An 11,982-nucleotide genomic window follows, 5' to 3' on the forward strand; every position below is an offset into this window, starting at 1 on the left:
CCAGGTTGTTGTATCGAAAACATATGCAAGGTACTTAGAACCAGGAACTCTCAAGAACAGGCCGAGACAAAGTCGTCAAAGAGTCACAACTGAACAACAAGACTGCTTTGTTTGCCAAATTGCTAGAAGAAGTCCCAATGATTATCATCCAGAGCTACAAAGACAACTTCTGACATGTGTGAACGTTTTACTAAAACCATAAGAAAAATGCTCGTGTCCGAGGGTTGTACAGTAGGAGATAGTTACGGGTCCAACAGTTATCTCGGCAAAATAAAATTCACCGGCTAAATTGATGCTTTCAAAATCAAAACTGGACAATTGAAAATTGGCAAAATGTTTTTTTTTAGGATGATACCAAAGTTGCCCAAGATCAAATGACCATCGAATTCGGGTTCGCAAAGTACCAGGAAGTCGAGCGAGACTCCAGACTGCCAAATCTGTACCAAGATATAAAGGAGGAACTGTAATGTTCTGGGGACGTATATGCTGAGAGTAAAAACTCAGTTGTTACTTCGTTGTTACGCTTCAACAAACTTTAACAGGTCGGAGGTATGTGAACTCCGCCTGCGCGATCACTGGGTAGATTGAGAAGCTCAGTGGTCGTGTTGCCGGTCCTAAGCCCGGAAAAAGGAGGAAGGTTTTCGGGCTAGGTTAGCTCCCTACCCGATGTAAAAAAGAACCACGGCTCATAGAACCGACACTCTGCCTCGGAAAACGACTGATTTATTGATGATGACCCACGCAAGAAAAAGGATAACGGCCTGGAAAAAGAAATGTATACTGCGCTTTGCCACCTGGAACATAAAATCATTTAACAACAAAGATCAAGAAACCCTAAAAGAACTTAAAGATAATAAAATCGATATATGTGCCCTACAGGAGACGAAAAAGAAAGGTAAAGGTCAATTACAATACGATGACTATCTAGTGATCTACAGCGGAGTTGAAAAACAAACAAGGGCAAAAGAAGGAGTAGCAATCGCAGTAGCAAGAAAGTACCAATCAAACATACGGCACTGCAGTTATGTATCCTCGCGAATCTTGGTCGTAAGAATGGAAACAGGAGATCAAAAACTAAATATAGTGTCAGTTTACTCACCTGAAGACAATAAACCAAAACAAGAAAGGGAGTCATTCTACGATCAACTCCAAAATACAATTCAATCATTGCCAAGCGATCAACATATATTAATTCTTGGAGATTTCAATGCCCGCATCGGAAATCAAATAATCCCTGGAATCAAGCAGAGGTTTAATGAAAATGTACTGAACGACAATGGAGAACTTATGATCGACTTATGCACATTCAATGAACTACGTATTAACAACACATTCTACGACCATAAAGAGCAACACAAATTCACATTTAGCAATACTAGAGGCCACAGATCTACAATTGACTATATTGTTACAAACAGATATATACATCCACTTCAAATATTAGATATCAGGACGTTGAACCCAGCCGATGTAGGAAGCGATCACAGTCTGTTACTTGCAAAAATCAAATTAAAATTTAAACCTCATAAGCAAACAGCTAGGACAAACAACTCAAGAAGTTAAGATAAACATCGAATTGCTATGGGACTTGTCGATTAAACAACTATATGAGAAAAGACTGACAGAGAAAATCCAAGTAAACCCAATAAAAGCAGAGGATAGCATAAATACCCTCCTGGGATAAACTAAAGAACAACATCAAAGAGGCCGCATGTGAAGCTTTAGGCACCCGGTCTATAAAAAGAAATAATAGCACCAAAATAAATAAAACTCCGTTGTTCCGTCCAGAAATTAAAGAAAAATGTAGAGAGAAAAAAATAGCATACCTCAACTACAGAACATTACGCAAACGAGAATCATTCGAAACATATAGACGAATCCGAAACGAGACAACAGCACTAGTAAGACAAACAAAAAACCAACATTGGGAAATTTTGTCTAAACAGATGGAGAGTGACTTCTACGGACTTCAAAAACAAATTTGGCGCTTTATAGGAACGCATAGAAAAGAGATTAACGAGTTAGTTGAAACAAATCACATAGCAAAGGAATCCTGGATTGATTACTTGTCAGAACTATACAAATCAGAAGAAATAGAGGTTGAACTAAATACACCCGGAATAATGACCAACGACAACGTACAGATTGAGGCAGCCGACATAATTACATCCCTTCGAAAGCTAAAGAATAGGAAAAGCCCAGGGCAAGATGATATCCCAAACGAATTACTTAAATATGGCGGCCAAAGTCTCATGCAGCAGCTAACATCCCTGATTCAAAAAATTCTTTACCAACACAGGATACCCGATAAATGGCGAGCCAGCACCACTATCTTGATGTTTAAAAGAGGAGATAAGAAGCTGCCCTCAAACTATAGAGGCATAAATCTTCTAAGCACCACACTAAAACTTACGACAAAAGTGATAACAACCAAAATAAACGACTTAACATGCTTAGCAGATGAACAGCAAGGTTTCAGATCGGGCAGATCATGTACAGACGCAGTTTTTGTCATAAGACAGATAACAGAAAAATCAATCGAATATAACAAACCAGCGTATATGTGTTTTATTGATTTAGAAAAAGCGTTCGACCGTGTGCAGCTAAGAGACGTTGTACACCTTCTTTACAATAGGCAAATCCCACACAACCTCGTTAAACCATACAAAACATATATGAAGCGAACCAAATTCAAGCTAAAATTAACGGGGTCCTGACCGAACCAATAAATGTAGGCTGTAGTATCCGACAAGGTGACTCCCTGAGCCCTCTTCTTTTCAACATCATTATGGACGAAATAATAGGAAATGTACGTTTACTGAAGGGATACAGTATGGGCGACCAGGAAATTACTATTCTATGCTATGCTGACGACGCCGTATTGGTAGCTGAAAATGAGAACGATCTACAGCGCTTATTACATCGATTTAATTGCACTGCCAAATCACTTAATATGATAATATCGACCCAGAAAACGAAATGCATGACGACATCAAAAGTACCACTAAGATGCAAACTGGAAGTCGAGGGCAATGTTATTCAGCAAGAGATGAAGTTTAAGTATCTAGGCATAGAAATCTCAGGATATGGTGATGTAGAAGCGGAGGTGCGAGAACGGACAACGAAGGCAACCATAATAGCAGGATGCCCGAATGATACAATATGGCGAAATAAAAACATTAAGGTGGAGACTAAAGCGAGAATTTACAAGGCAACGGTACGACCAATAATGACATACACTGCAGAAACTCGACCTGATACAGCGAAAACTAAACAACTACTAGAAACAACCGAAATGAGAGTACTACGCAGAATAGCTGGAAAGACGCTTCTGGACAGGGAGAGAAATGAAAGCATAAGAAGAGCGTGCAAGGTGGAAAATTTAAATGAGTGGGTACTCAGCAGAAAGGAAGAATGGAACGAGCATATCAGCAGAATGGACAACAGAAGGATAGTGAGAGTTGCACGCGACAAATCACCGCTAGGTCGCAGACGTCTAGACGCTAGACGTGGACGTCCACGAAAACGATGGAGCTACAACTTGTCAGTCTAACCGGTAGAGACGACGAAACCAAACAGGCGATTCGCCTAGTATGAAGAAGGAAGAAGAAGAAGAAGAAGAGGTATGTGGATTTAGTGCTAGAATCAATCGTTAAGCTTTGGAAGCTGCAGTTGGGGATAAATTTAACTTCACACACAATAATGCACCTCCCCATACTAGCAGAGTGGCTAGAGAATGATTTCAAACGGAAGGTGTCATAGTTCTGGATTGGCCCGCATGATCACCAGATCTAAACACTATCGCACACTTGTGGGACCAGCCCAAAAGAAGGATAGAACTCGTCGAAACAATCTGTAAATATTAATGCAGAATTAGCGGGATGGGAAAACATATCCCAAGACAACGTTGATAATTTAATAAGAAGCATACCAGCTAACTATGCCTACTAAGCTAGCGGTGCCAACACGGATTATTCTAATTATTAATTTTCTTTTGGTTTTTACTCTTTGGCCATTAAAAATTTAAACTTAATTTCGTTTCAGAAACCAAAAAAATACTATTGTTTTTATTTTGGGAAATGATTATTTTTTTATATGGGTTATTTTTTATTAAAAGTCTTTGGTTTAAAAAAAGGACTGAGTTTTATTCATAAACACAAAATGCTCATATGTCTCAAAAATTATGAAAAATAATAGATGATTCCATATAAGTTTGATTGTGTACATATAATTATAATGCATTAAATATATATATATATATATATATATATAGTGACATGGTTTCAAGCAAAATTTTAGCAAATATTCAATTTTCCGCATGCATGCCTACGTTAATACAGTAAATACATTTTCTATATTATCTCTGGCGCCGTCATGTAGAATTTCAAATGCGCTTTTCCAATATATTACGTATATAACTACTCTTTTCAACATAGCCCAGTTTGACGACAAACCCTACAAATCCGCCGGCTTTGAAATATCTCTCACAAAGCGTCCCCGTTCAAGCAAACCACAACTCATTGCCATAACGCGGCTCGGTGTTTGTTGAGGAGTCGCTCCGCATATTCTTCAGCTCTAGTTTGAAAATTCCCTCAATGTCGGAGCAGAATAGATATTGAAAAAGGATTTTCTTAAAAAAACTAGCTATAGTACAAAACCCTATATTTGTTTCTGTTCTGCAGAATTGGCCGAATATAATAAAAAAAGTAAATATTTCATAGAAATTCTATCTACAATCTTTTAATTTTTTTGTGACGCATGTGTGATCAGCACATCATCCTTGGCTGCCTTTTAGATCATTTTACATAATCCTAAGATATGAGTAAATACATTTCGATAGTTTCAGAGATATATTAATATTCCTTTCCTTGCATAAAATACCTTTCTTAAAAATGCCTTTATAAAAATAATATGCCTTTTTCTTAAACAAATTATTAAAAATTCACGACCTGTCCTGAAGTCAAAACTATATTAGATATTTACTTTAAACGATATGTACTTACTTTGCTATAAATATAGTATTCTTAAATCATACAGGATGTTCAAATCGTTTTTTTTTAATGGAACACCCTGTGTATTATTTTTTTATTAGAAGAAAAATTAAAAAATGAAAATTTTTTTGTATTTAGAGTATCTCAAAATTTTTAACGCCTTTCGCAGATACTCGTGATATTATTTCATAAACAACTCTTTTATATGGCTTTCATTAAAAAGTCACTGTGGAAAATGCAATCAACAATATAAAATGCAATCAAGTGGAAAATGCAATCAACAATATAAAACCGCAAATATCCGGGAAATCAAAATACTCTAAATTAAAAATATGTTGACTTTTTAATTCTCCATCTATTAAAAAAGTAATATACAGTGTGTTCCTTTTAAAAAGAAAGAAAAATTATTTCATATTTTACAAAATTTGGAGAAGAATTTTAAACATCCTGTATAATTTAAGATTATAATATTTAGAGCAAAGTATGTAGACCATCTAAAGTAAATATCTATTATAATTTTGTTTTCACTACGTATTTTTAATATTTTTTTTAAGACTGAAAAATATATATTTTTATTTATTTATTAGTATCTCCCAAACAATCAAAATATATTTACCCATATCTTAAGATTATGTAAAGTGATCTGAAAGGAAGCTAAAAATGCAATAATAGAGTGTACCATTAAAAAAATTATCATTATCCCCTCACATTTGTTGGACCACTCTGTAGAAGTTAAAAAATAATTTCCTGAGATATATCCTAGTACATACTTTAGGTTTGCAGTTAATCAAAATTCACAAGTTTTTTTTTTTATTCTAGGAGCTACAAATGCCTGACGCATTATTGCTTGACCCTGCAGGCAGAAATTACATCTTATCCAGTTTCTCAAATAAGTGAATCCATTGTACCTATGGTAGACTCTATACGTAGAATATAGAATGTTTAGCAGGGGGCTTAATCACCGCGACCTTACAGATCTATTGTGTGTTTCCCTTTCTTAAGTTATCGCGGGTTATAAACAGTCTCAATGCTTTGACAAAAGCCAGTTTCTGACACGACTTCACAGAGGATAGCACTCCATCTTCCATATCAGTCGTACCAAAGTTTATGGCACAAACGGTTGTCGTCTCGGTGGAACAACAACTTAATAGCTAAAATCATGTGCACTCCCCCGGAAGATCACAACAATGCTATAAAAATCGGAGATGAACTGTTGGAATATGTAGCGGAATTCAATTACCTCGGCAGTTTGATTTCGGAAAGGGCCAATATCGACTCGGAAATTCAGCACAGGATTAGCAGCGCCTCAAGAGCATTCTGGAAATTAAAAGACAGGGTTTTCTACAATCATGACTTGAGCACAAAAACGAAACTTGCGGTGTCCCGAGCGATAATAATTCCCACCATGTTATATGGAAGCGAAACTTGGGTGCCGTACCGCGACACATGAACGCATTAAACAAGTTGCAACACAGACATCTTAGACAACTCTTAAGAATAAAATGGTTCCATCATGCCTCAAACGTATCGATCCTTGAAAAAGCTAACTGCCAGAGTATTGAAGTCATGATTACAAAGTCCCGCTTAAGATGGGCTGGTCACGTATGCAGAATGCAAGAAAACTGCATACCAAAATCTCTGCTTTACGGTGAGCTTGTAGACGGTAAGAGGAGGCCGGCTGGACAACTCAAAAGGTTCAAGGATATTTTTCACGAAAACTTAAAGGGAATTAACAAACAGAATGAGTGGGAAAGCTCACAATAGAACGGAATGGAGAAAAATTGTAAAGTCAGTTAAGAGCGACAACCAAAAAGTAAAGAGGCAACAAAGCGACGAGATTTTTGAATGTCTGGAGTGCGGTAGACAGATAACATCACGTATCGGGCTTTTCAGTCACAGAAAAGCTCATAAAAGAAAACGCCTTGCGTGACCATCTTCTGATGCGTGTCAAATACTCGTCAGCGAGTATTGGCGGTATGGTATGTACAACAACTTAGTGATACATAAGGTGTTCTGGTGTTTCCCTATTTTCCCCACAGAATCTACATTTGCCGTTATTTCTCAGCTTCATTCTACTGAGAAGTTCGTTGAGGAGAGAGTATCCTGTTAGAAACCTCGTGACAATCCGAAGATCGTTCTTAGTTAAATCAACGAAAATCTTTGATTTTACTCGGTCGTAAGTTCTGAGGAACTTTTTCGAGTGTCTTAGACCGTTCGAAGATTCCCATTCCAAGTTACGGATGGAGTCCTCCAGGTTCTTCAGTTCCGCTTTAAGCTGGTTTCCGCTTGGAAATCAGAACGGTTACTCTATACGTAACTCTACTTTTAGCAACTTTTTACAAGAAATGAAAAAATGAAACAATAAAAATAGTAAAAAATGTCTATACCTATGTGGCGAATTCATCTTTCCAAAAAAATCCTGTATGGGTATTTCGCCACTGCACTGCAAGAAAATCTACAAAATAAAATAATTATCTTTTGTAAACACTTCTGCGTTAAACCTAAACGAACGCTGCTTGTCAGTAGTTATGTTTACGGTAATACAAATTTGCCTAACAAAGCAAAAATAAAAATAAAAATAGTAAATGAAATTTCCCTTGATTAAAATACCAGAATTATCCAAGGAGACCTCCATGTCTTTAGATGTGAATGGAACATGTTATCATGAGTGCCACTGTACCTAGAACCTCGTCTGTTTAACAATTAACTGCTTTTTTATTAAAAAAAGGACAAGAAACTTATTTTCGTCAAAGAATGATCATATCAGGGGATGCACACAGGAAGCATCACCATATACCAAACCGCAGTTTTTTAACATAAATATTTTTTGGCAAAAATAACGACCAGTAAATCTCATTGTGCTAAAGAAAAAAAATACTCAGAGAAGTCATCTCGAACATATCATCAGGAGTAAAAATTATGCCAGAGAGTATGCAAAAAGCAATCCAGGTTTTCAGATGTGGATGAAACATGGAGGAATATAAAAAATGTTCTGAGGTAAAATTGAAAGCGCAGCTTAACTTAATTCTTATGAGACTAATGGGGTTAGAAAATTAGCTCGCAACTACTAATTAATACAGAACTAAATTCCGCCATTTTGAATTTTATGTACTTAGTGTAGTATTCTACAAGGAAAAATAGAGGGACGGCGAGGCCCAGGAAGAAAACAACATTCCTGGCTAAGAAACATACGGGATTGGTGTAACATCAGCGACGCAGCCACCATATTTCGAAGAGCCGAAAACGGCACTCTACACATTGTATGAAGAGTACAGACAATCGCCAACGTGCGGCTAAGCACAAGGCACAGGAAGAAGAAGCAGTGTAGTATTAATTCTATTAACATTTGAATTCAAAATACACTTATTAATTTAATCGATTAAAAAACTTAAAAAAAACAAAAAAAGCAAAAAAACAGTAATTCTAAAAAAACGTCGCCATTTTGAATTTGCCTCCACTTGCAAGGTGCTGCGGGTTAAATCGATTGTTTATGTGTATATACCACCTATACCAAGTGGTTTTAACCTTACAATGACCTTACTTGCGGTAAAATTCAATCTAGTAAAAAAGAGGCTATAATATAATATAATATACCGTATGATCGAAAAAAAACGGAGTCCAGTTGGCTGGGAAATGACGATCGACATTTCCCATATAATTTTACATATAAAATGACAGCGATCTTCACTTCATAGCCATCGTTGACGCCGTTTTTTCTCGATCATACGGTACTATTATTAATTATACTAGTAAAGTGCCACTAACCGAAGCTAGTTTCCTTAAACTAAACTAAAGGTTCCGTATAAATTTGTAAGTTTTGAATACGAAATTGGAAAAAACTTGTCTGTAACATAGATAGCGCTTTATTGTACAAAAAAAAACAAAATAGCTTCATCGACAAAGCATTTACAAAACAAATAAAAACAGAAAAAATATACAAATAATAAAACATATCATACAATACAAATCAATTCAAAAAAAAGTTACGTCATTAAAATTACAAATAAAACATACATGGACATAGCAGAACACAAAAAATGCGAATCAATAAAATTTTACAGGAGGAAAATTGTAAATGGATATAATCATGTAAAAGTTATAAAATATTAAATACTAGACCTTTAACCAGTGTGTGAGATGATCAAAATTTTAAAATTCAAAATTGTACATGATTAAACATCAACAAAAATGTCTTTCACCGCATATTCACCGGGCACTCTCCAGTAAGTATGATTTCAGAGCTTTTTGCGAAATGCGGGAAAGAATGAAAGCGACTTGATGTTCAAGGGCAGATGATTGTACATTTTTTTGGCATTGTACAGTATTGAGCCTTTAACTAGTTCTGAGCTCGGGGTTGGCAGATAAAGATCGTGCTCCGCATTCCTAAGTGGATAGTTGTGACATGGCCTTTCGGGAATAGCAGATATATATGTGCTTGTGGATTAAGCAAACGGATTCAAAAATTAATAAAAAAAGGAGATTCAGTATTTGAAATTTGTAAGGAAACTCTGGCAGTGAGTTCTATTGTTCAGTCCCAATAAATATAGAACTGCTCTCTTTTGAAAAAGGGCATAATAGACTATTCTAGAGGTTGATAAGTTAATTTAGAAACTATATAAGTTAATTCCTTAGAAACTCATCTTAGCGCAAAACATGCAGCGTTTAGTTTCTTTGATAAAGCTTTGATGTGCAAGTCCCATTTTAACGAGTTGTCTACAACAAGTCCTAAGAATTTCACAGAGTCCACAATGTCAATAGTGGTGTTATTAAGTACAAAAGATTGTATAGTACTTTTATATGACAAAACTTTAGTTTTTGATAGGTTGAGGCATAGAATTAAAATCGCACCAAGATTTAATGGTGCGTAAGTCACTGGATATAGTAGGTATTATATAGTGCCATAACATCTGGGCCGCTCCAAGTGAAACTAGTAGCGTCCGCAAAGAGGCAGATTTTATCGCTACTATCTAGATTTGCAATGTCGTTGATACACACTAGAAACAAAATAGGGCCAAGTACTCAATTTAAATAAAGACTATATTTTTCTGGCTTAATTACAAATGTATAGTTTACAGATTTTCCCGTATCTAAGACGGTATTACTTATTACTAAATTTTATAGGTTTACCTCGACAGAGAATACCCTATAAATTATCAAGTGATAACTCAAAATATACGCTTTTGCGGCATAAACAACAGTATCTTTTTTTGCGTTAACTTAGAAATATAATTTTTTCAGAGCTTCAAGAGACTGTAGACCTGAAAGTATATGGTTTTAATTTGAACTGGATACCTCCACGCGTTCCCGAGATAAAGGGTTTACAAGGGTTAGGGCCGAACAGACAACAAAGTGATCCTATAGAGGTTCCGTTTTATTTTTCTTTTGAGGTACGGAACCCTAAAATGAATTAATAAGGATTTTGATGTAAAAGATTAATAATATTTTGTGATATTTTAGTAACAAATCTGAATTTGGGAGTAATACATTTTCTAGAAAAGTAAAGATTTATACGATCCCATGAACAATTCATAGAAAAAAGTCGTAATAAAAATAAAAAAAGCAACTCTAGCGTCCCTGAATTAATAATGAATAATTCTGAGAAACTTATGGCGCTGTTTTAAAATACAGTGTAGACGCGCCGGGGATTTTATGGCCACTATAATCTCCCCGCTGACAGCAAACATATTTAGAAAATTAATGGGCCACACAAGTGGCTTAAATGGGCCTATGTTAATCTATGGGCGGATTTTTGGTACGTACAAAAGTGTATTAAATCGATGGTCGGGCAGATTTTCACTTTTGCCTTAACTGAACATAAATTTAAAAATACAGAAAATTTACTAAATATTTCTGTAAAAAACAGAATTAAATACCGGGATATTTTTGTTTATATTGCATTATTTCATCATAATCATCATTATTTTTAGCTTATTCAACAATTTTCAACTATGGTGTAACCTCCCTCACATACTCTTTTTATAGTCGGGCCCATTGTTGTCTACTGTTGGCTATGCGGGCCCAAGTTATCCCTGCTAATTTCCTAATATCATGGTCCCATCTCAGGTTTGGTTTTCTTCTAGATCTCTTAGATTCCTCGTGGGCAACATGCTGTAATTTTCGATGTTATAGATAAATTTGCATCTGTTGATAGACGCGTAGACCCCAAGTACAAATAAGTGTAGCATGCAAAATACCTCAGAAAAAAACTTAATTTAAAACTCTTCGTTCAATTATGATTATTATATTGTTCCCAGTAATTAGTATGTAGAAGTAATGTAGAATGTAATGTAGAATGTTTACGAGGGGAGTCAATCACCGCGACCCTATAGATCTATTGTGTATTCCACTTTCTTGAGTTATAACAAGTTATAAGTCATCATACAGTCTCAGGGCTTTAACAAAAGCCAGTATCTGAGACGGCTCCACAGAGGCCAGCTCTCCATCCTCGACATCAGCCGTGCCAAAGTTCATGGCACGAATGGTAGTCGTCTCGGTGCACTCAGTGATAAGGTGTTCTGGTGTTTCCCCATTTTCCCCACAGAATCTGCATTCGCCGTTGTTTCTCAGCTTCAGCCTACTGAGGTGTTCGTTCAAGAGACAGTGTCCTGTTAGAAACCCCGTGATAATCCGAAGATTGTTTTTACTTAAATCAATAAAAACCTTTGATTTTTCTCGGTCGTAAGTTCTGAGGAACTTCTTCGAGTGTCTTAGACCGTTGGCGGACACCCATTCCAAGTTACGGATGGAATTTTCCAGATTCTTCAATTCCGCTTTCGGTTGGTTACCGTTTGGAAAACAGAACGGCTCTGGTCCAGTTAGTGGAGTGTTCGCTCCTTTCCTAGCTAGATCATTTGCTTTTTCATTGCCTTCTATCCCTTGGTGAGCAGGCACCCAGAGTAGGAGGACTTTATTTTCTTTGCCTAATTTGTTGAGCTTCTCTAGGCATTCTTTGACCAACTTCGAATTGATGGTTACTGAGTTGATCGCGTTA

General features: G+C 36.2%; 1 protein-coding gene across 1 annotated transcript; it reads left to right on the forward strand.

Annotated features, from left to right (window-relative positions):
- Positions 1–732: 732 nt before the first annotated feature.
- Positions 733–1,563, forward strand: LOC115875275 (craniofacial development protein 2-like). The gene has a single exon (XM_030890695.1). The coding sequence runs from the start codon at positions 733–735 to the stop codon at positions 1,561–1,563; it is 831 nt and encodes a 276-aa protein (XP_030746555.1).
- Positions 1,564–11,982: the final 10,419 nt, after the last annotated feature.

This window comes from Sitophilus oryzae, unplaced genomic scaffold (genome assembly GCF_002938485.1).
Source record: "Sitophilus oryzae breed Bouriz unplaced genomic scaffold, Soryzae_2.0 scaffold_1360_pilon_pilon, whole genome shotgun sequence".
NCBI lineage: Eukaryota > Metazoa > Arthropoda > Insecta > Coleoptera > Curculionidae > Sitophilus > Sitophilus oryzae.

Bases quoted from the DNA above. Each gene is read 5' to 3' on its own strand.
- LOC115875275 (XM_030890695.1), top strand. From the start codon at position 733: ATGACCCACGCAAGAAAAAGGATAACGGCCTGGAAAAAGAAATGTATA.